Source organism: Strongylocentrotus purpuratus, unplaced genomic scaffold (genome assembly GCF_000002235.5).
Source record: "Strongylocentrotus purpuratus isolate Spur 01 unplaced genomic scaffold, Spur_5.0 spur5_scaffold_5, whole genome shotgun sequence".
NCBI classification, from domain to species: domain Eukaryota; kingdom Metazoa; phylum Echinodermata; class Echinoidea; order Camarodonta; family Strongylocentrotidae; genus Strongylocentrotus; species Strongylocentrotus purpuratus.
Window position 1 is genome coordinate 26,593,016 of NW_022145611.1, and position 26,658 is coordinate 26,619,673.

Sequence of the window (26,658 nt, forward strand, 5' to 3'; positions counted from 1 at the left end):
AAATATATATATATTGCTCACATCCCACATCCCCCCCCCCCCGGGAGGGCCTGTTAGGGTACAGGTAAAACCGGGCAGCTTGGACAGGATGTTGACCCGGGCTTGATACAGGACAGGTGACCTTTATTAAATTTATTTAAACAAAAACACATCTTATGTTAGTACAATGGGTTTTTTTTTTTTGGGGGGGGGGGGGGGGTGGGTGGGAGGGAGGTTGTAAGAATTATCACCACAAACACAACCCTATAGTAGAATGAGGAGGAAACATTTACATTGTTTTTATTGAGATAAAGTGATCATAGATGATAGTAACATCTGACTAATCATAAAAATGATTTCAAATCAATAAAAATACATCATTCATATTTGGTGAAAATGGGTAAATCATTAAGGTCCTTCACAATCTTCAAATTGGCCACGAAGATATCATGTTGATTCAATTTACTCGGCTCAGTTCAGCTCAGCTCCGTCATCTTGTGAAATAATTTTCGGCCTTTCTGAATTCCTATCTTACCTAGATTTACTTTCAAGAAGTCGGTGAGTGAAAGTTTGTGTGTATAATGTTACGTGTGTGGTAATCTAGCCTCATTTTAAAGATTAACTCAATACTAGAACCCTGAAACTTAGAAGCGAGGTAGATCTTCGCTTGCGCTCCCGATCCTGCCGCCGCGCCGCCCTTGGCCTTTCTCGGCCGTGGAGGATCCCTTCTTGGGGGCCCCTGACCCGCTCGTGCGGCAGCGCAGCGTACGTACGACGCTCCGGTGGCATACTCTCCTGTTTTCCCGTGGCAGAATTTGAAGGCTAATAATTTATTAGTCTAAGAAGGCTTTTGTTAGTGTGTTAGACTTTCTTAGGTGGTTATAAGGTACACTACAATACCAATATTTAAGCATTTAACACAATTAACAGTGAAATGTTAGATTTTATGTGTAACTTGTCTTTAGATTTACTTTGATCTGTTGATGCTCAGACAATGGCCAATGCATAAATGAATGAATGAATGAATGAATGAATAAAATGTTGGTTTAGATTTTAGTTACATGGCCAATCATCGACAATTAATAAGTCTGGTTGGATGTTCTCTGGCCTATACTTGGGGAAAGGTCCTAAACTACTAACATACAATGATGAAGGGCGACAGAAATCTAAAAACTAAACAAACAAAAAACAACACAAACTTTTTACAGGGAAGTTACAAACATGGAAATATCCACGGTTGACAGTTGTGGTCGTGTTTGTTGTTTTTGTTGTAGACAGTCGTGGTCAGTAGGGGCGCTGGTCCGAGAACAAGGATCGTCTTCATAAATGCAGACGGATGCCTCCGCTAAAATAAGTATCAGCCGCATTTTTGCTGACGATTCTGATTTCCGATCCGCTCGATGATGTTCTTGATGCATTTCACGTTGACTTTGTACAGACACTTTCACGTTATGAGCGATTGATCTTCGGGAAGACGGACAACCCATTTTATTAAGCGGATCCGATTTTTTGCATTGCCAGCGACCCAGCGCGCGGATCGGAAGCCTGCAGGGCACTGAAGGAAAAAAAACGAACAATGCGGACGATTCTCATTTTTTAGGACACATTTTGTCTGCGTTTACGAGGATATCCTTGTTTATGCGGAAAATCCTCATTCTCGGACAAGTGCCCCTACTGGTGTTTGTGGTTGTCATACTTGATGGCGAGTCTGTTTCTATTTGACTGCTTGGCAGCCACTATCCCTTGGCCATAATTAAAATTGTTTTAGGCCAAATAACAAAATTGAAGTGTTTCTCGTCCCCGTCTGCCTACTTTTTGGCCGCCGCCTCCTTTTTTTGTACAACCAGAGGTACTTACTATTCAAAAGAAAAAAGGCAACAAAAAAAAACCTGTGTTTAAATAACTTCTAAAATGATATAAATCATTTGTTTTGTTATACATTGCATCAGTATACTCACATAGCCCAATATTTGTGAATAAATAGGCTTGGCCAGCTATAATTAGTATTGCAGCCATCTTGGAAATAAATCGTGTCGCCTCCTTTTTTTCTTTTTAATCTGGACGAGAAACACATTATTTTTGTTATTTGGCCTTATTAGAAATGACAATGAATTTGTAACTTCAGTATTCAAAATCCAATAATAAATGCTCTAACTTTACACATTATATGTTAGATAACATTGATTATCATTTACATACATATATTTAACCTTTGTTTCATGTTTATAACATGTTTTTAATCCTAAGTAATAACACGTTATTCAACATTAGCTTAATTTCTCACAAATTTGCAGATTTTCCCCCAAATAAGTGGTTCCTTAAAAAGAAGAGATTAGTAAATCATTATTTAATGATATTTTTAAGTTGAAATATCTACATCTTATATTTGATAAAGCAAAACTCCTATCTTTTCTACATCGTGAAGACCTTTTCAAGTTGATAAAACATACATGTACCATAAATATAGGGGTGGTAGAGGGAACCACATGCCTGCCTTGGCTCTTGAAGGGGGCGCAAATAAAAAAGAAAAAAAAAGAGAGAGAAAGGGAAGAAAAGGAAGAAAAATCATAATCCTCAAGGATTGTGTGGCCCCAATACGAACTGTGAATTGTATTAGAACTAGAGTTTTTGAGGGTTTAAGGAAATTAAGATGCCAACATTTTGTCGCTTTGCTCCTTCACATGTGTTTCTTCAGGATTTCGTAATTTCATGCCCCAATATGAAAAAAGTTACAAATAGCAATTTAAAGAGATAGAACATGATGATGTGTAGTTCTTGTTACTTTGCTTCGTATTGCGCTTACATGTAAATACCGTGCGAGTCAAAAAAAAGTTTACACCTAGAAAATTGCTAATTATTTCAAAAATCATCTATGAACAGTAAATTATGATACATCTTATGAAAGAGCGTTTTATCCCAAATCATTTGGTATCCTTTTTGTGTGGTATGTGTTCATGCTTGGATTAAAAGGAGGCATTGTTTGCGAGAGTGCAAAAATCGACTTACGCCAAAGTAATGTACAGTATGTAATATGTTGGGATTAAAGTGAAAGAATGAATTGAATGTACCAAATGAGATGCATTGCAGCAGAAGCAAAGTCTCACACAAACGCGCTCGTGCACAAATGTTCATTGATATTCAATATTTGATATGTGTGGCATGATTAATTTTGTAAGGGATGTTATTTGGATCTGCAATGATCAAATTAATACCCAAAGCCAATTGTTTTATTCAAACATCACATACAGTGTACACTGTAAGCAACTTTGGCGCAAGTCAATTTTTGCACTCTCGCAAACAATGCCTCCTGTTCATCCAAGTGTGAACACATACCACACAAAAATGATACTAAATGATTTGGGAAATTGGGATAAAACACTCTTTCATAGGATGTATATAATTTACTGTTCATAGATGATTTATAAAATAATTAGCAATTTTCTAGGTGTATACTTTTGTTTGACTCACACTGTATACTGTGCATTGTTAAAAGGAAATGACATTTGGGAAGATTTTTAGAGTTCCTATTTTCTAACAACCATCATCTCATCATCTCATATTCAGTCAACAGGATGCCCAAACCTCTAATACATTTGAGTGCCTGAATGTAATTGTATTTGGGCAGCAAGGTGCTTGATTTATATATTATATATATATAAGCTAGTGAATTTTGATGATGAAATACATTTTCAATAAATGATAATGCCCATTTTGTAGCAAAAAGAAAACAAAAAGAAAACAAAAACAGGATGACAATGGGATTCCTGAAAATCTGGCCAGCGTGTATTTTGATGACAAAGTAATATAATGAAAGTGTCCTTTTTATCTTGTTTGCTTTTCTTAATTTATGTAGATAACTTTTGGTAGTGGAGGGGTTGGGGGGTTGGGAGGGGGATGGGTGCAATTTCCTTGCTTGATGAGGGCACGGAGAGACACCTACATGTACATGTATAGATACTCTGCTGTATAAACATGCACCAAATTGCACTATTATAAATATAAAAATGCAAAAAAGCACTCACTTTAAGGGGGGGGGGGACACCCCTTCCCAATATGGAGGTGTTGTTGTCTAGTGTTCACTCTATGTCACCAGACTATGGATCACATAATTTATAAATTAATCCTACGGCGGTACTAATCCCCTTTGGCATAACATTAATCTACATTTGCCTCACTCAACCCAGGTGATGTAAATGATAACCCTGTAAACGATCATCGGATCAGGGGCCGGTCTTGAGCCAAACTTGAGCCGATCAGGTGAAATCGGATAATAAATTCTGATCGCCGATCAATAAAAATGATCTAGAAAAATAGGCAGAATTTTTTTTTTTTTTTTTTTTTTAAATTCTGAAAATTTTCAAGTTTTGGGGCTATCAAATGCTAATTAATGCTAATTACATTATCAATTTCAAAGTCATGAAAAGGCACTTAATATCAACAAACATGGTCTACAAGAACTCTAAATGACAAAATAATCCCAGCTATGAATGTTTTCTTCGCATTCGATAGCCCAAAACTTGAACATTTTTCTGCCGATTTGTTTTGCTGATTATTTTTGCCGGTACCGATCAAAGGTGCTAGGGTGTCGATCCGGTCAAAGCCCCAACTTACAGGGTTAGTAAATGGGTACCGGACAGGAATGATTAACTCTTTGACCCCCTCTCTCGGGTATGAGGGGACAGTCAAACAAAAGTATAAATAGCAATGCATGACTTGTGATATGATATACAATTCTTATACATTATACATAGATTATGACACAAAGATACAAACAATAATAGGTAGATAGTGTATGAAAGTACAAACGAGCGCCATGAATGTCAAGGCTGACAGACTTGAGCAATACACAAGAACCCACTATCATTATAATTATTATTTAATTTTTTGAACAATATTATTTTAATTATTATTAATATTATTATTATGATTAATGTAAGATATGAAGAAGATGACATAGTGCATGGATGTTTTTTATAGTTGTGCACTGCATTAAAAAAAACAGATACATGTATCAGGGACTTGTATCCCAAGTCCCTGCATGTATTAACAATAATCTGTTACAAAATTGGTTACATAAAATTTAGCAAATGACGCAACAAATAGGAGGATATCATGGATGACAGGACAACATACAATATGTACATGTAAAAGCATTATTTTAAACAAATTGCAAAATATTGATGTCAATGGTCCTAAAGTGAGGGTTAGATGTTCCCATCTGTAATTCCTCAGAAGTCAGAACTCAATACTCAATAAGTCTTGATGTTTCTCTGTTTTTTCGATTTTGCACTATAAAGTAGAATGGTTTAAACATTCAAGAAAGTGGAATGCATCACTGCAGACAGTACAGTGTATATATGAAAATTCCATTTGTTCCATATTGAATGATCTGTATTGTGGATCTACATACATGTACAATGAATTGATTCAAATAAATGTGAAAAGATTTAAACCAGTGCAAATCAAATAAAGTGCTTTAATGATTCAAATAAATGTGAAAAGATTAAAACCAGTGCAAATCAAATAAATTGCTTTAATGTGCGTCAATCACAGATGAACATTTATTAATTTATTTATTCATACATATTTATACAGGTACATAAGATCAGAAATAAATCTGAACATGATATGGCTCTAAGTTATGTTACACATAGTTTAGTGTACATACAAGTCAAACATTGGCCAGTTTGGCTAATTAATACATTTGTTTAGGGACTGATTGTACTGTAGACTTACATGTACATGTCACTACCTCCACGTGGAAGTTCAATATCGAAGCTTAGCTTCATCTAGGGATAATGTCGCACACACATCTCTCGCATGATCTACATGTACGAATGCATGTAGCTTTCTCTGCATTTCCAAGGGGCCACTGTAATGATCTTGGGGGCAGAATTTTTAGTAGTAGGGTGTCTAGACTACTGCCTGGATAAATAAGTGTGACGTCAAACTGTAGGGCTATCTAGTTTGTGTAGATTGTAGATGTACTTTGTACATTGTAGTTATATGATTCAGATGCCTAGAAATGTTATAGCAGGAACATGTACTTCTATGTGTACATGTACATACATGTGTTCTCCAAAATACAAATGCTGTTCATTTCTCTACATAGTGTTTATTGATCAAATGTATGTTTATTTATAGTGCATAGTCTATTTTGAATCAATTAATAGAATCATCTTAATTACCTCTAGAGTTCATTCAGTTTGCTTTATAGTAAATTATTAGAAATGAGTCTTCATCTATGAAGGTCCACTGCCCTTGAATCATCATGTGACATCACTCTCAAAGTGTAAATTGAAAGGGTTTGTCACAGGTCACTTTTGATCTTATATACATTATGTGAGATAATAAACATGACTTAAAATATATGATGATCCTGATAAATGCATAGCAAAAAATTCTCACAGCATGTCAGTAGACCCAGCATTGATTGATACTACTTGACATACAGGCCTACATGGACTTGTGACAATACAAAGAAAGTGACACGCACTATACTGAAGATATAATTTACAATTTTGTACATAGTAATTAAATTATAGTTTACAATGAAATGGTAAATCAATACCATACTTTCAGTTTCAGGAATTCTTTATATCATTGGTTATAGTGGATACATTGGTGTTTATAAGAAGTAGATCTGTGAATAATGATAATTTCTGAATTTCATTGGCTACAAAACGGATTTTACCCATTCATATTTCTGTTTCTTACTGTACTTCAGTATCATGCCCAATTATGCTGTGTAATTCAAAATCTAAGGTAATTCTTTGCCATGCAGTTTAGAAAAGCATACATGGCAAATTTAAACATTTAGAAACACAATGGAAGTAAGAGGAGCATGCAATTTAATTCTCAATTCTCAAGAGGCTTTCTTCTTCACGTCATATTGATCAAAGTCCAGATGGTGACCCCAGTAAAAAAGAAGGAGAAATTTGTCTTCACTGACATGTGACCAGGGATAGTAAATAATACAGAGCGTTGATGCCTTCCACGTTGGCTGGTCGGTCGTTCAGGTGTGTGTTCCCGAGCTCTATGACTCACCGATGAATCATGCATTCATACTGAGGGCAGAGACTGGTTCTGGTGCCGAGTTGATGATGAAAAATAATAAAGCATCCAATTATATATTGAAATGTGCCTCAGGGGATTGGGATGATGGTGATATTGTAGGAAATAGAGTGGCATTAATGTAGCTCATTTAGGGACGATATGGAAGAGAGGATTGGAGTTTGGATATGATACTGCTGTAGGGGGGTATTCTTGTCATTGTAGCAGCTTGGCAGTCATTGGTGTGTAGCAAGTCTGGGGTTGCCTCTGGCTGGTGTATATTTGGTCCTTGACTTCATTCTCTAGTATCTTGAGTATCTTGAGTATCATGGTAAGTTGTACAAACAATCTGCCAGTAAGGATCTTGTTGCCATTGAAAATAATAATTTGCACATTGTACTTTGTACATTTACATGCACAAATGAAATACATGTATGTTGTCATGTATTTTGTTGCAATTTTTCAACATTTCATTCTCCAAAAATCATTTTTCCTAGGGATTTTAAGTATTTTGGTATGAAATTACATTACATATTTGTAGATGAGTTCTCTAATATGTTTACTAGATGTATAAGTCCAATATTCTGTTTGGTGCCAATAGAAATACTGGTAGTCAACATCTGGAAAACAGTTTGCATACTGGACTACATTAAATTAAAAGTATAATTTTTGCCATCTGTAGAATTCCTAAATGGAATTTGATTATATTATTCAGCATACTAAATTACCCTCTGCTTGTCTCATGAATATCTAATCTCAAATTCAATTATAGAAAATGTGTTAACCGTGTTACAGTGAGAGTGATTGAGGATGCAGTTGACCTGCATGTAGTATAGACAGTTCTCATTTGCTGACCTGAAACAATTGTGTTCAAGTATACATACTGGTACTTGTAGTACTAGTAGCTAGACTATTATGTTTTATATAGATGATGGTACAGATATGCTGCACAAACTCTTAAATAGTAACTTTCATCTTCTTTCAATAAAGCATTTGAAGTTTTGTAAATATCAAGATATTGTATACACTGTAATGACTGTATATGTACGTGTACAGTACAGTATATCAATTTGATGAAGATAGGATATATATCTTACTAATTTTCATCATCCAACAATAAAGATATTTCATGTAAAGTTGGTAAGAATTTTCCCCCAAAGTTATACTTGTTTCATGAATGACATCCCTACTGCAAACTTTTGTGAACAGTTATTAAATTCATTAGATTACCATTAAAACAAATTTCAGCTGCCTGTAATGAAGATTTTACCTCAATTGTGGTTTTGTGAATTGTATTTTATTGTATTGATGACAGTAATATGACAGATGTGTTTGTTGTGAGACAGGATGGTACAGTTATGAGTCACGGTACATTTGTTTCAGCCAATTTGTATGTGACTCTACATGTACATAACATATGCGCACTGCAACAATTGGAATTGACATTTGCCATTTGCAATTGTGTACAGTCACTATATGCAGCGCAATGTACTGTTGCCTCGTGCAATGTAGGTTACACGTAGATCTACACAATGTGTATCATTTATAGTGTGGAGAGTTTTATTAGCTTCATTGGACAGTGTAAGTGTTATTAAAGTTTGAACAATATTACCAGGAAGAGGAACCCAATATGCCATTTGCATGATTTCTCCTCTCAATACCTGTTTACAATGTACATTCAGATCTATACATGTACATGTATGTTATTCTTTTAAAGCTTTTCTAGCAATTTTTGTTTTGTTTTATTATTTGTTTACGTTTGTTTTCAAGCATCTTGTATCTTGACTCCAGACAGAATTCATTTGACTTTGCATGATACATGTACATGTACCTATTTAAAGAACAAAAAGAAAGTAATGTCATGTTTTGTACCATGTATTGCTGTGGCTTGATTTGATCTTATTTTGTTTAAACTGTTTCTGTTGCATGCTTATTGTTTATTTTTTTCTTTTGCTTTTGTATCTCCCTTTTTCATTTTCCTGTACAGCCAGCCTACATGTATGTGCTTGATTTTGATTGAGTTTATTACCACATCAGCATCAGCATGACCTCAGATGACCTTTCAATAGTTCATTGACCCATATCCTGACATACCCAAACCTGATAGTAAAATGTTTGTCAAATCCTACTGTCTCCCAGTCTATATCCCTGGATATGTGGATTAATTCTGGATTTAATGGGGGGAGGTCAGATTCCATAGCAGGGTAGAGGAAGTTCAGATCTCTGTGTTTGGCTGCTATACAGTACTGGGGAAGATCGCAATCACTGGAAATTACCCCCACATTCTCTGCAAACAGCTCATGCTTTGTGTGCTTTCCGGTAATGCTACAAACATGCACAGGCGGAATATGAGAGTGTAGCTAGAGGCTGCTGCTGCTGCTTGCATGCCCATGTTCTATGAACACATGTTTATTTGTCGCTACACTGTTTTCAGCTGAGCACAACACATGCTGAAGTTCAAGTCGAGTTTGATTACCCTGGAACTGGAGATGTTATCTAAAAACCATAGTATTTATTACTGATACAACCAGCAAGGTCTGATGAGCTTGTTGTTGCTACTTTTCAGTTATTTTTCTGAGAGAAACATTTGATTGCATCTAAACCTCTCGTCACAATTTGAAGTCCCTTGATGACTTCAGCTGCTATGCTAGTAGATTTTTATTTTAAAAGCACACACCCATGAACACTGATGTTTCGGACACTCACACGTACTTGCACTTGAAATACGTGTTGCAAAGTATAGCTCTAGTAGCCTGACCTGGGACTTTAGAGATTTTAGGATCAATTTTGTAAGCTAAGGGATCCCTCCCCATTACCTCTGCCCTGTTGACCCATAGTGGCATGTGGTTGCTATGGCGTGGTGTTTGGTTGCCAACACGGGAATGCTGCACATCCTACAGCAGGACTTGATGTTGATTGGTCGAGATCAGTGTGACATCTCCATCCAGGTGAGTACTTGACTGGTGACCTTGATTGCCACACCCCCATATTTTTTTGTTAAACCAGGCTAAGGAACGACTAAAAAAACAAACTATATAAGGCCTACTTGGAGGTATTACAACCCTCAACTACTTTTTCCCTCTAAAGAATTCCTTACAATACATGTATCTGGTCAACAAGTTTTGCCAGAGGTCTAGATGGGGTTGGGATAAGGAGGACGAGAATAGGGGGCATTTAGTACCTGTAGGTCTTTTAGAAAAATCAGCCCTTTTCATGGTTAAGTCAACTTTCAAACAAAAGTTTCAACTGTGTCATTGGCAGTCTCTCTCCTAAGGATCAAAATGTTTGAAAATCGATTTATGCCATTCATTTACCAGGTACCGGTATATGGAAATCCTTTTGAATTTGAAAGATAAGACAATCCACTTGTCTTTATTATTTGGGGTACATGCCTAGAAATGGACCATGGAATCAATGTACATGTACACTAGCTCCAAGAAATCATTCTCTCCAGGCACGTATTGTACTGTATTAATCTAGGCATATAGATTTCCTTCAATGTTGCTAACATAAGTACACCTACACCACAGAATTGAATCCACTGCTATACACACGTAAGTATAAAGGGGTAATGTACAGTATGTCAGAATGCATGATATGACTTATTATGAATATATTATGTATAAATTTGCATGAATGTTGCATCGTTTATTGCTTTAAACAGTATCCTCTGTATAGAGGGTGTAGTCACTTCACATACTTGCACCTACATTGTACATGTACAACTATACCTGGCTCTCAGCAGACAAAGTCTTGTTTGTTTCATTGATTTAGTATTGATATGCATGTAGTAATCATTCAATATGTACTTCTTCAAGTACTGTCAAATAAGATTGATCCCCACTTGAAGTGAATGTGTGAACTTGAGTTTTAAAATGTACAGGTTCAATGCATGTAGTACTTTCCATACAAATTACACACACGCTTATTTGTATTTTGCTAGAGATGATAAATACATGTATGTACTACTCAAGGATTTGTCAGTTGCTTGTATTAAAGGAATATGTGTGTACCAGAATCTACTGTATAAATGTATGACAAAACTTCTTGCAATCTATGAAAAAGCAATTACAGGTATAATGTACTCGAGTATAAAACATGTGATTTGACAGCATTGCCAGCTTGTACTGTATGAGTGAACTCTCTTGTGATAATTATTCTTAATTGATTTTAGAGTTTTCCATATATGAATTCAATTAAATATAGGTATCCAGATTCATTGGTCTCATATTTCAAGTTATATTATCCCTTTAAAAACTGAAAATTGTAGCAGTTCTTGCCGAAGTGGGGATTTGTAGTGCGTTAATATGTGTTGTTTACGGTATCTGGATGTGCGCAATAATATTACCAATAAACATTGATTAGGACGATTGATGTTATACACGGCTACGGTTCTCTCGATCATTGCGTTGTTAATTGACACTGAACTTTTGTCAGGATATTGAATCTCCCACAGCTGTTGGTCTCATACAGACATGCATGCAACACACAGTCATACAGTGTATAGTGCACTGTACGTCCGTGGTCGTTACAAACAAACCTGAGTTAGTTTTAATGACATTGTGTGTTTGAATAACAATGGATACAATTTTAGTTTTAAGATGAATCACTTTTAAATGGAATTCAACATCTATACTTATACATGTACTACAAGTACATGTACAGTATACATTCCCATTTGATATGTGTTAGGGTTATTTTCACATCAAATTTATGATTTTACATAGTAAAGTGAGATGAAAGTGGTGATTATTGGTAATGGTGATGATTGGGGTAATGATGTAAATAATGCAAAATAATGTACACTGTTTATGATATATAATTCTTAATGCACGTTTTGAAAATATGACTTGTACTTTTGATATACCGGTACATTTTAGGCTTTTTGCCAAATATTTATTACTGTTCAGTTCTCATGGACATGAAGACACAATCAACACATACAAGTACAGTATATTTCTGTGATATTGTTGTATGGCAGTAGACAATATATTGGCTACCACTGGCCTTGGGATACATGTAGAATTGTATTTCAGTGTCAGTCAATTTTGTATCAGTGCCAGATCGGATATTGAATTTTATGTATTCTTGAAGTAAGAGCCAGCCAATACAATAATATTACAATCATCTGTGTCGGTCACATGTCAATAGATGATAAGTGATCCATTTTTAACACAGGTTTTGATGTGTGATCTATGATACCATCAATACGTTCATATGTTCAGTATGTATATGTTCATTGTGAATGTCTTCTGTTTGTTAATTTATCTTGTACATGTACATAGTTGCAAGTCTAATATCTTCCTTACCCATGGTACAAAAAGAGGGAGGAATAATAGGCAGACACATTTGTTTATAAGAAACCAACAGATATGAAAACAGGATTAACATAAACTAGAAAGCTTTAAAATTGCACATATTTCAGAGGTACACGTTACACGTACATGTAGGCTATGTTATAATGTAGACCTGCTAATCTGCTATATTTCCTTTTGTTGTTGATTTAAAATTATTTGTATACATGTACGTACAGTATATGCACTAGACCAGAACCACAAAATGATATATTTCCTCAATTCATGATTAGCTCAATTAATTCATAATTTGGTAGAGAGGAAACAATTTGGGTCGGCCTTTTTTCTTCTTCAAAGTGTTTGCCCGGCAATTGAGTGATTGGTCTTTATTTGTCAGAATGTCAGATATGTGTACAAAGTGAGCTGCAGTGCAAATATTGTCCACCTCACTGTTGATCATGCAGATCTGCATACCAGGGTACGTGTAGACTTTTAAATGAGGTTTGGCCTGACAAATGCTCTTTTATCTTTAATAGCCCTATTACACAGGCATTCCAGTTACACCTTAGCTTTAAAATGTACACTCATACATACACAATATTGTTATTTTGTGGTGGATGCAGTAGTCTAGAACTGGGCTTCCTTAAACATGGATATTTTTATGGGCATACTATAATTGAACTAATATTTGTATATGTTTTGTTAATATTCTAAAGGTAGGTACATGTACTTGCTATATCAATGTTGGGCTAGAATTCTACAATGTCAAGAATAGTTCTATAAACTCTGGTATTATCTGTTTACTTGTACACTGTAATGTTCTGAATCTGATCAATACAATCACCGCTATTAAAGTATTTTTACAAAATCAAGAACTAAAATTATGATTTGGGGGTTATTTTTGTTTTTGCTTAAATTTGTTATCTTTTTAACAGGTACAAGAACTTTTTAAAACTTGTTCGACATATTGGAATTCACTTGACCTCATTCAATCTAATTATGTTCATCTCACCCTCTCTTCCATTGTGTTTTGTTTTTCTCTCATTCCAGTCTCGCAGTGTAGACAAACAGCATTCAGTGATCGCCTATGATCAGATTGATGGGTCGCATTCCATAAAGGACGTTGGTAGTCTCAACGGGGTGAGTTGATCTTGTTTCATCGTTAAAAATGGAGTCAAATACATGACCTTTGACCTCATCAATAGCTTGATTTCAAGCTCAGTGTTGTTGATCAATATCGACCTCATAATATGTTGATCAAGAAGAAATTCTAGCATAAATTTGTGAAAACACTGCACATAGACTGGATGCCATATTTTACTGTAGCTAAACGTTATGAAAGATAACTTATATAAAAGGGTATGGCACAAGACACGGTCTAATCCTTCGGATAAAGAAAACCATGAACTACATCATTTAGAAATCAGTCCACTTCAGTGCCCAGTCGTAGTCATTCTGTTTGATAATGGTAATTAACTTTCATTATATACCTCACTTAAGAAATCCAGCCATCTGATTGGTCGAATTGCATTCATAAACTTCAACTGTTCCTGTAAAATTCCCGGTAACCATGCATAAAACATTTAATATTTTTAATAACCATGGTTATTAAAAAAATAGGTCAGCCTCCATGGTTACCCCATAGGTTTACATGTTAAAAAATGGTTTGAGCGATCGAGGATACCGTATGTGTGCGAAGGATTGGTCGGTAATTTCAATACAATTGAATCTCGATCGATCTTACCGACAATTTTATCTTGCATTGTTGACATGAAGACGAAAATAAACTTCCAAAAACAAAAAAACAACATCTGCCGATAGATCTTGATCTAAGTTCGTGCCAATATGCATTGCAAAAGTAAAAGAAGGGTGCTTTTGCGAAGCATTCATCACGCCGAAGCCGGTTTCAATCCATTTTAATGTATATATTGTACAAAACTGCCAAGCATGTGAACAGCGCGCGATGGCCGAGTGGTGTAAGGCGTTGGTGTAAGATTCATCACTCATTGTACGCAAGAGTTCGACTCTCACCTTCGACAGAAAAAAAAAGTATTTTTTATTTTTTATTTTTTAGTCTATTTTTTTTCGGCATATAAAAGTATTAATGACTGCTTTAATATTCGAGAAATAGTTGTTTTCATACGCTCTCGGGAAGGTTACAATTGGGCTATTCCCCTCGGCAAGCCGGGGAATAGCACAATTCTAACCTTCCCTTGAGCGTAATAAAACAACTATTTCTCTCAAAGCAGTCATTAATACTATACTATTGTGGGTATATAGTTATTCATTAATCAATATCAGCATTACTGGAAATATGACACAGACGACACAGTGGTAATACTGCTAAAGAGTTTTTCAAAAGAGGATACTATTCTGTCTTCAAAAGATCCAGCTTGTTTATGTTTGCAAATTGTATACATGAGCCAGAGCAAAGGATTCAGGTCTCTAATGCCACCATTTCTGATTATTTCTCTGAATTTGAATTCTGACCCACATGACCACATTAAGTTAACAAATATGTGGACAGTTTATCATGAAGTCAGTGTTCCGTGAATTCGCTATTAACAGTATTAATTAGATCAAACAATTTCTAAATATGTACAATATTTTAACTCTACTTCTGGGGTTATAGGGGTTTAGCATTAAGTGGCCTGCCTGTTCAGTTTGGTCATTGGGCGTAGGCCTTAATCATAACACAAATTGTTTCGCACAAAGAGTAATTTCCTTTAATTATTGTCCATGACTAACAAGAGCTGACTGGACAGGACACTTTCTTGTAATGAAGGATCTTGCTAAAATGGTAATGACATCACATTTACATGTAGTGGACAGTGAAATGCACATTCTCTAATTTTGGGCCGGAACTATTTGAACACAGTACTCTGGTCACTCTTGGAATCTGGTAATGAATGGATTCAGTGGAGACATCATTCAAATGATAATCTGACAGTGTCATGGTAAAGTGAATTCAGCTGAGAGTTTATAAATTTATTTTGGTCAAAATGTGACTTCTCCTGATTTCACTTTCTTCATGACTTCATATACCGTTTGTAATGAAGTCTCAATCTTAGTCTGGTGATATAGAATTTGCGTAATGTGAATGTCCGAGTTCCCCTTTAAGGTTTGCTCACACTCCAAGATTTGAATGAGATTGCAGAGAGTTGATGATAAAAATGAAAGAAAAAAAAAGAAGAGAGTATTCTTAAGTTCCAAGCATTTCTATAAAGCAACTATAGTCCATCAGACTCAAACAGGTTTACATTTTATCTACATACCTCAGTGTAAAAGGCACAGAGTGATTAGGACTTGCATTGAAGTTGTTCTTGGTCTTAAAGGAGATACATGTACCAGAAGGCACTTCCTACTTATGGAAAGGTGTTGCCTGTCTAGACATTACACAAGCAAGAACATCATGGTAAAGAATGTACTATTAGCAGTGACCTATTAGCACTAACTAATGGCCAGAAGGATGATGCTAATTAATATTGGATTATTAACGAGAAGTTGACCTTGGCCGTATGCTTGGCAAATAAGTGACTGTATGCCATGCAAGAGATAGCCAACATCAGCAGGATACAAGCCTTGATGTCTGGAAACTGTAATGAGCCAATTAAAAGATTATTGATTGTAAGACGTTTATTCACTCGAGTGCACTTGATATCTCTTACATGAAGGGAATATTTCTTGTATTTGATTGGCCACTATCCAGTTAAACATAAGAATCATATGAGAAAATCAGTTTGAACTGTATTTTGCATTAGTAAAGGTGGTAGTTGTGAATTGTATAAGTGTTTATGCTACTGGCCTTCATTGGATAATTGAGGAATGTTTGTTGTGCAATAGTGAATGAAAATATGTTCTGATTTTCTTGATAATTGGTTCCTATCATTCTTAGGTACAGGTATCTCAAGTAAATGCTAGTGTTTTATTAGATTGATTCCTAGGGATTAGTTTACCTTGGTTTATTATATGATTGTATGATATCAAGACATTTTCATTTTAAGCATGAGATATCTACAGGTATATGTAGGGATCATCCCTTGTACACATTACAGGTGACACCATCTGAAACGGGTACATTGTAAAACTGCTCATAAGGATTACATTTCATGTTCAAATGACGATATGTGTTGGCACAAGGGATAAATACACATGTAAGATTGTTTGAGGTCTTCCCCCTGAGTTCCTGCAAGCAGTATTCAGGAAATCTCCAGTAGCAGCATGTGCTTCCCTTACGGAACCAAACCCATGCGCTCTCAAAACTCCTGCCTCGATCATACATGTAGCCTGCCAAGATTTAAGCATAGAGGTCTACAAGGAGTTCAAGATTTTGAAAGGTGTATGCATGTCTGAACAGTATATTGTGCTCATGTGTATGCTACAGAACTTTTATAAACTCATATTGCTACAGTCCTGCAAAATTGTCAACTGAATGGTTTTTGTGAAAGTTTTTTCTACAACTTGTATTGCATGGATTTAAAAGAGAATTGGTAAATATTCTCAATATTTCAACTACTGTTTTTAGAAATTTTGATATATTCAGTACTACAAGCACTTACAGTAGTTGCACACAAAACACCCACAAACTAGTTTCAGGGCCATCTCCTAGCAAAATATTGTTTTATAGCTATTCAGAGCCAGAAATGCAAAAAAAGGATAAGAAAATATGAAAGTAATTATGTGGACCACACACACACAACAGCATTTCATTCAATACTTGGAGGAAATCCCAGTTATCAGTAGGTGATTCCCCTTGTCAACCAGCGGAACAGGAAGACTGGTTAATGCACATCAATCATGACAGAAGGAAAGAATGAATATGGAATTTTGTCAGGATGCACTAGAAAAATGTAGTTATTGTAACATTTAGAATGAGATTGAGCATGAATCTTGAATTTTACTTTCACTTCCAGTGTGCATATGGACTTTCCTCTGCTATCAGTAATTTAATGTTTACATTTGTTCATAGGAATGAATTTCCTAACGTTTTCTTGCCTGAATCGTATTTGGAGGAAAAAATGTATCCTGTGTCACATGACTATGCATTTTATGCAATGGTGAAGAAGTAATGGAGAGTATGACTCCTTTCCCAAGAAATAAATTGATGATAAGGAATGAATAGACGAGAACACACTGATGATGATGATGATGATGATGATTATAATTATGATAATAACAACAAAAGCAGCGGCAGCAACAACAACAATAACTTTTCTAGGAATTGCAACCTTTGAACTTGAATGAAAAAAGTGTTGATTTTGATGATTTCATTATTATTTATGATAATGAGAGAGAGAGTCAAGGAACTGTGACCAAGTTCTGTTTGCTAGACACACCTCCCTTCCCCGCAATACCGCCCCATCTGAAAAAGCTGGATGAAACATCAAATCCAATTTATCACTTCTTTCAAAACGTGCATGGCAAATGTGACGATATTGTGCCTGGCTGGCGGAATACAATTCAATGACATTCCTTCTCCCGATGATGCTCTCACGCATGACTAGAAAATGATCCAGTCAACAATAAGGTTTATAGTGCTAAGTGTTTCATATTTATGTATCATAGTGTTACAAATAGGGAGATACGGTTGAGGTGCTCCCATGCATAGCAGGCTAACTTTATCTAGCTAGGATGTATTTGTATAGCTGAGTTTCATTTTAAATCTAACTCCATTATCTGAATTGAACAAACTTGTGATACTGGAATGTTTAGTTGGGAAGATGGCAGTGGTGTTGGAGCCATCAGGTATGTACAATGATTGTGTTTAACATGGATAATAAATATCCATTGCTTTTGGTTTTGTTTGTGTTTCAAATGCTTGCAGCATTTGAGAAAATGTGAAATTATATAATTTATGTGTGATTGTATGAAAGAGGGAATCAAAAGTACCGGTATACTGCAAATATACAGGAACATGTATGGTGTAACTATTATATACGGTATCCCATTTTTTTCCTTTCTCTGGAATGCTACAACGACAAACCCTTTCCATTTTTTCTTACTAATCATGAATGTGAAAAAGATGAAAAGAGTGCCTGTCTAGTACTTAAAAACAATTTCTTCCAATTTTTGTTTTCCGATTCTCCCTACTTTAGGCCATTAAAAAAAATATACATGTTTAGCGTCCCCGCCTGCTTCCTTTTTGGGGGCCGCCTCCTATTTTTATTTGGCCTTACGCGAAAACTTTCACTGCTACCACTACTACCAACACTATTGATGAAACTACAAATTTTTCTACCACGTGACTTAAGCTACTACTACATGTTCATGTACATACACTTTGAAATCTAAATATTTTGAATACCATAACTGTAAAGTTTGTGTCAAAGCCATGAACAACAGGTAGCCCAGTCATCTGTGACCCGAAGTGACCTTGCTTCCGTTTGTCTGCTGCTCGAAAATTGCCTGTACCACACCTTCATGCGTAATACATGGACATGCACTGGGAAGAGGTCAAAATGACTCACATAATATTATAAATTCATGTACATGCATGATATAATATTACCAAATGTATTATGAGTCATTGCATAACAATGTGGGATATCAAATTTAATTCTATCAACAATCTCAGAAAAACTGATAAACAAGATTCAGCAACAAATATTTATGTAATAGGCTTATATTACCTTCACTTCGTTTTACACAGTGGTTTAGGACTGTCTACTACTGCAGGTTACTGTCTACTGGGTTGCAATGACATGCAGACTCATTTATATTCATCATCCTTTATCTGTTGATAAATAGATAGCAAAATCCTTTGATAGAGAAGGTCACTTGGAAATGTGCCCACAATTCTAATAAGTATGTTTTAGTTCAGGTAAAAGGGAGGTTTTCTTCTGTTCAGTTCTCTCTTTCTGTCCTTGTGATACCCCGTTTATCTACCTTTCTAGAGCCTTCTTTTCAGACCCCATCTTGCCCTCTTTCTGTTCTCTCCATTCCCTCTCTTCCTTAATTCCTACAATACATGTTTTGTTACTGTACCGGTAAGCAGCTTTCTTCTGCTCCCCCTCTCCCCCCCCCCCCCCCCCCCCCCTCTCTTGCCCTCTATCTCTCTTTCTGCCTCTCCTTCCCCCCTCACCCTCCCTCCCTCCTCAATTTCCTTCCCACCCCCCCTCTCTCTCTCTCTCTCCCTCTCTCTCGTCCTGTGATACTTTTTGTTCATATCTATCAACACAATAACATCTCTCAGTCTCGTTCAACTTTGCATATTAAATATATTATTTCTCTCGCTCTTTCTCTTTGCTGCAGACGTTCGTGAATGATTCGAGGATTCCAGAGGAGACCTACATCCAGTTGAAGAAAGGAGACTCCATCCGGTTTGGATATGATATCCTTTTTGTTTAGATTAATCACATTCATTATCCTGTTGAGTGAAGATAAACCTGTGCCAAGCCAAGGTGGCCCTTTTAGACATCGCTGCCATCTTATTCTCAATGCAAAATGAAACAAACTTATTGTTCCATTGAAATGGACAATGTATCTTTATTTGCCAAATGGGGTATTGATCGCCTTTGCATTAACAATGGCTTTTAAGTTTATAGAAGGATAACACATTTATCTGACAATATAGGCCTATAAATAGTACCTGCCTTTCATCAAGTCAGAAAAATATTTGTATTCATGAAAGATAATATAAGGTACTGGTCAACTTAGTTTTGACTCATATGTGAAATCAATTGATCCAGTTGTTTTAGAATAGCTACATGCAGATGTGAAAGAAGTACAAGAGTGATTCAGTAAAAATTAATATTGATAGTTTTAGGGCAATTTGTCTTCATATGTTTTGTAAGAAAAAGAATTGATACATTTTTGCATAGAGAATTCAGTTTTTTTAATCAAGAACTGTTGGATAGATTTTGAACAATGCAAACATACAGGTATATATTTTGTATTCAAATGCTGAATAATACTCTGAACTTGATTACCACAGTCAACTCAGTCTGAGTCTGATATCTTTTAGTTCTTATAACAGTGGACTTACATCAACATACACAATAGGTCCAACACTCAAACAGTAAACTTCTTCGAAAGTCCTTTCCAAATCAAACACTTACGTACATGTGCCCATAGTGTAGTTTACTTGTACAAGTTTGCAGATCCGAATCTACATGTGTATGAGATGATGAGAGGAAGACATAATTATGTAGAACTGATATGGATCATAAAGTTGCTCCCTCAATCAGATTAACTGAGCAAATCCAAATATTTGGATCAGGATGTAGTCATTCCAAACCACATCCTGGAAATGGAAATCCACTTTATATTAATCCATTTACTATCTTCCTTTTATTATGGTTAACAAATTGTATGATCCAGTTAAATGTATTCTCAGTGATGTTGGAAGTTTTAAAATACATGTATGTTTCTTGATATCCATTTTTGCAATAAACACACAAATATTATGAAGCATATCCTAAATATTCATGTACGTCATTGTATATGGACATGAAAAAGATTAGGTTCACAATTACAGAGAAGTGTAATGACACTTTAATCCATATGTCATCTACAGAAATATAATAGGCATCTATAATGTTACCATGGAGAGGAAGAGATACATTTGATCACCAGGAAATCTATCATTTCCTAATTTTTCATAAGTTTGGCATGTGCATTGCAAATCTCTTGGATACACTATACTCCACTGGAAACTCCACTGGAAATCTAATGTGTTGCATTGCATGTTCTAGATTGACATATCTATATTCATGTCGCTGCTATGAGCGACTGCAATAAGGGCTGTGAAAAATCCCCTGTGGTCATTTTAATGAACTGCTAGCTAGCCAATAGAGATCACTTGATTTCTTTTCTTATTGGCCTTTCTTCGGCACTCACCCAATATCCCAGCGACCACCGGCCTAGCGGGATGTCTGAGGGTTTTTAATTCTCTCATCATCTTGTTGACTGGCGACTGAGAGATGGGCTTCCCCATTGTCACGGTACAGATCAGTGAGGAGACAGGCTCTCCCGATTGAATTGGGGAGCTGTAGGGGGGGGGGCATTCTGCATTCTGATGGGGAGGGGGACTGGAAGGGAGAGATGGGAGGGTTGGGGGGGGGTGTTTGGAAGGGAGAGGGAGATGGGAAAGTGGATAGGGGGAGGAGGAGATGGTGGGTAGAATGGGAGAGGGGATGAGTAAGGAGACAGACTCATCTGATTGAAATTTGGAGCTGTACAGGTGTAAGGGAAGGTTTTATGCAGTAGCAAAGGGGTAGGAAGAGGATGGGTTGAATGAAGAGATGGATTCTCCTAATCGAGTTTGGCAGCTCTTGAGGAGGGAATTCTGTTCTCAATGTAGGGGGGGGGGGGTGGGAATCAGAAGGGAGATTGGATGAGGGAAGAGATGGAGGGGGAAGGTGGATAAGCCAGGAGTTTGACTCTTGTGATTGAAGGTTCAGGGAGGGGAAATTCAAAGGTGAGGGAGGAAATGAGAGAGGAGTGGCAGTGAAAGAGGAGGTTGAAGGTAACAGGGAGGGGGTGGATGTAGATCCAGACTATGTTAGTTTTATGGGGGCTCTTGGGAAGAATACTGGTATCTGTCAGGATGGGAAGGGAAGGGGAAGGGAAGGGGAAGATGAGGGGTAAAAGAAAGAAGATGGAGGAAAGTAAGAGGAGGAGGAGGAGGAGGAGGAAGGGGTGGGGATGAGTGAATAGTCAGACTCTCACAGGTGAAATAGAAACTTTGAGGGAGTGTATCCCTCTGTACAAGGAGGGGAGAAGGAGGGGTAGAGGAAGCAGGAGGAAGGGGAGATGAAGGAAGGGATTCACAAAGAAAGATGACCTTAAGTATGCAAGAGGAGGGATGAAGAAACAGCCTCCGACTCTCCAGATTAGATTTTCTGAGCTCTGGGGTAATGTATTCTGTTATGTATCAAATGGTCAAGGGAAAGGGGAGGCAAGGGGGAAGAAATAAGGATGGAAAAGGAAAGACTCGGAGGAAGGAACAATAAATGGTGAAGCAGGAGAAGGAGACGGGAGCAGCAGAAAGGAATTGCAAGGAGGGATGGAAAGGGCAGAGAAGAGGAAGAGGGAGGGGGAGAGATCAAAGTTAAAGCCAATAAATGTTGACAAGAATGGCTGAACATTTATGACAAGTGAATAATAACAGCACATCTTGAAAAGGTCACATTATATTGTCACAGATGTATATAGTAATTGCACAGTGTGTGCTCTTTCATTATTCTATTTCATAATTACAATGAACTGTATTGTTTTTTACATCATATTTACCCGGTATCTGTTTTTTTTAAATGATTTCATTTTAACAACATAACTAATAAGCAGTGTCAAAGGTTGGTACATGTACAGGGGTGTAGGTTGTGAAACTTGGGATATTTCAACATATACATATACATGTCCATGTAGGTATGCAGGTAAAACATATCTGCACTTAAAGATGATATACAAATAAGTAGATTTATGCTTTGCTGGACTTGTTCAGAGTATGTATTAGTGTCCGTTGGATTGACTCATTGAATAATGTTTCTTATGTTTGCCAATATTGCAGTTTATACTTTTAACCACCGCTGACTTGATTTATTGTGGTGTTTATTTGATTAATACCATTATTGTGATTGTGATTTTTCCTTAACTCATTGTATCTCACATCCTATAACCTATCGGTTTGACAGCCTACAGCTAGACAACATTTCAGTGGTTAAGGACCAGGAAGGCTTCATCAAGCAGGTACGTTAAACTTCCTCCATGTATTACCCTCCAAACAAAGGCCATATAATATCTAGAATTCATTAAATTCAATCATAAAACTTCTATTCAAGAATATAGAAGTCAAAGAATGATCAGAGATTTCCCTCTACAATTTATTAAGAACAGTAACTAGCAAACATTAAATACTAACTTTTTAGAAACACTAGTGCAAAAATACAAAAACAAGACAATCTATTTAAAGGCAATTTCAGTACTCTATTGTATTAACTATACAAATTATACTTGAATCCTGTAATATTATTGTAATAAAAGCACATTTCAATGAGTGATGCACAATGTACATGTAATTGAAATTGCCTTATTTTGTTTTATTTGTATGTTTTTGCAATCATGTTAAGAGTAGGAGGATCAGGGAGATTAAAATATCATCAAGTTGCATTGAACTATTGACCCTTTGATATTTGGCATGCAATATAACACAACAAATAAAAGGAAATAGGCAAAAGAGAAACAACCCCCAAAAGTATGGTTATTACACTTGTAATGATTATTGCAGATGTAATGCAATTGATCCTTGGGCTTTGTTTAATCCTTCATTCTTTACATGTATGGGTAATGTGTGCAAATAGATGGGTTCTAAGCACAAAAAAAGATGTTTTTTCAAATGCAAACTGTAAACTAAGTGTGAAGCTGTAATTCAACCAGATGTTAAAACATTCATCATGTCTCATGGGATTGTCCCAAATCACAATTACTGATTAATCAAACAGACTTATTATGATGCAGAAGTGATCCGCCGAACGAGTGCCAGGATGGTGCTTTAGTTAAATCACATGTATTCAACGTATGTTGGGTAGGCATGCCAAATTGGCAATGCTTTTTAAATCACATTTTACTTACGAAGGAAGGAGAGCTTTTTACATGAATATTAGAGTCCCCCCTTCCCCCATACTGGCATGATACCATTGTTTCAAATAATAGTACAACTTATTGCTCATGCCAAATAACACTGATCATGAAGTTTAAGCTATGTGTTCTAATTAAAAAATATTTCTTTTACACTCGCTATAATGTTGATGGTTTGTAATAGCTTTATCATATTTTATATTGATTTTATTTCATGCCTTCCAATAAATAAAAGGAACCTCCTGAAGAGATTCACCCTACAGAATTATTATGGATTGGATATGATAATAATGAAGAGGTGTGTCTTGCAATTAGTAACACATTTGTAAATATACACCATTGGTATTTGGTGGAGACGTGCTATGCAGTTTATGAATATTTTACAAGTAACATAAAAATGCAACTTTGTAGTATTTTTTGGCTCTTGCGATTTTAGAAGGCTTGTTTTCCCCTCCCCTGCCCCAAATTATTCAATTATATCTTGACAATGTAATGACATAGCTCCCTCTTTTGGTGAAACTGTTCTTTGTAGTACATGTTTACTGTATATATGCCGTGATTTGTGCCTCTCTTTTGCTGGTGATGCATGTTGCTGTTAGACCCTTTCTGTGCTATAGGTCAGAAAAAAGGGGAAAAGGAAACAGATATTGATTTACATGTATGAAATGTTTGTTTGAATGCTACTAGAATTCCTAATTTATGTGCTTCATTTTGCAGTATCATGTTATTGAAGTTTGTTTCAATAGAAATATACTAGGCCTAATTTTTATGGCAATGACTGTAGCTCAGAATTTCATTCCAGTATATTTGTAAGAGTTCTGTAATCAATTGAATTAGTAAAAAGTTATGAAAAACAATGGGAAATTCCAGTGGCTGTTGCACCTAATTCTGGTACCTTTCATTACGGTACATTTTAACCAAACAAAATTGATACTTTTCTTTTAAAAAATAGACATTAATTGAGAGGTCTTTTGTTTTTTAATTTGATATTGTTTCTGTTCCAAGATTATATCAACAAAACAATATTAAAACTACAGACTAAAACATCATTTCCCTGGATTACATTTTTCTCCAATGATTATGCTACGTTATGATTCGGCCTATACTACATGTATAGCATGTTCAGTGATTCAAATGGATAAATCTATAATCTAATAGGGCATACTGATATTATAGCCATGACTATTATTAAAGCGCTGTATCACTGAAAATGTGTAAAAATAGACTTTTATTGAATATTGAATGATGCGTCCTAATTCCCAGGGTAGATGTTTATATCTACATGGATATGGCACTTTGTAAATGCGATATGAATGGCTGATTTATTTGTCAAATCTTATCACTTTTATCTTTTGATGAAAATTGATGCCTGCAACAGATCAGGCAGTGTGATATTTCAAAACAAGCATCAGATTTCAGAGATAGTGCAAAATCCCACAGAGATCAGTCACAGCAGGGGGTTTACCTACTCGATCTACTCCCCCCCCCCCCCCCCCCCTCCCCACGTCCCTGCCTTGTCATTATCTCTTTAGATTCCTTTCATATTATATTTCTCTATGATGGCCATATTTAGGATTGAACCAATTAAGGTGCACATTTATTTATTCATTCATTTGCAAAAATTGTGGATAGGCCACCGTCAGCTTAAAGGGATCCGGTAACTTTGTCTCAGATTTTGAAATAAAATTCAGGATTTAGCTCATGATGCAATGATAATTATAAACCTTTAGGTCACTCAGGAACCCCATGACTTTTACAAGCCGATCGTCTGTCTGATTATCAAGATATTTATGATTGGAATTACAAATTTTGAAAACCGTTCGCCTGACGGTTTTCATAACACTACAGTCTATTGGGGAAAACGAGTATGGTAAAACCGGTCACTCAAAGATATTTACTTTTTTGAGGCACTTCTTGATCATTTTGAAGCGCAATTTTTTTAGGGCTTCAATATTACACCATATCACAGACACTGATAACACGTAGGGCCGTGTATCTCAGATTTAACATTGTTAAACGATCCCTTTAAAGGATTATGGAATATATTTTGGAATTCTTTTTTCCCTTCCTTTTAAGTTACGTCTTATAAAATGGATTTTGCCATCACTCTCGAGTGATTTTACGTTGTTTTTTTTTAATCTCTCTTTTGTTTTCTTTTGGGGTGCACATGCATTTACTGTAGAGTGCACTGTAGAAGGAAAATTTGCCCTGAGCCATTTTATTTCTGTAGTTCCACTATTTCATAAATCGTTAATTTTTTACATGTACAACTTAAAAAAATAATGTTTCAAATGCTTGTTCATCATATACATGTAGGGATCAGCTTTGTGTATGGTATACTTTGACAACATCGCATAACATATACTTCGATCAGGATATCTTCTGTAGTAATTTGCAAAGGCTATAATCATGCATTATAATAGCACTTACATTTTTGTGGCTGGTTCATATGTTAGTATGATACACCTTTTTCCTGTAAAACCAAAAAAACTTTTGTCAGTGAATTTTATATCTGACTGCGTGTGCTGTTCTATCCCCTTAACCATCCCCCTTCCCGCAACAGGAAATGAATGATTTGAGGGACTTTTATTACGAAGTGGAAGAGGAGGAGTATGAGGATGAGGATGTGAGTCTATAGCCAAGCATTGCAGCACGTCCCAAGCATCGCAGCATGCCCCCTGCATGAAATGAAGCATTTGAAATAGAATGAAGAACAATAACTTGTTTGACCTTAGCCATATGAAAATGTTTCATT

At 36.0% G+C, this 26,658-nt stretch overlaps 1 protein-coding gene across 7 annotated transcripts in view; it reads left to right on the forward strand.

The window, feature by feature from the left end:
- Positions 1 to 420: 420 nt before the first annotated feature.
- The window catches only part of LOC579651 (centrosomal protein of 170 kDa protein B), a 57,697-nt gene continuing 31,459 nt past the window's right edge, over positions 421 to 26,658 (forward strand). For 3 of the 7 annotated variants that reach the window (XM_030999797.1, XM_030999799.1, XM_030999798.1), the window contains exons 1-6: positions 422 to 537; positions 9,020 to 9,980; positions 13,377 to 13,466; positions 19,578 to 19,656; positions 22,936 to 23,015; positions 26,467 to 26,529. In XM_030999797.1, the coding sequence (XP_030855657.1) occupies positions 9,885 to 9,980; positions 13,377 to 13,466; positions 19,578 to 19,656; positions 22,936 to 23,015; positions 26,467 to 26,529 (408 nt within the window). In that variant the 5' untranslated portion in view covers positions 422 to 537; positions 9,020 to 9,884. Of the gene's footprint in view, positions 538 to 9,019; positions 9,981 to 13,376; positions 13,467 to 19,577; positions 19,657 to 22,935; positions 23,016 to 26,466; positions 26,530 to 26,658 lie in introns of all 7 variants that reach the window. The other 4 variants (XM_030999795.1, XM_030999796.1, XM_030999801.1 and 1 more) reach the window with 2 other exon arrangements.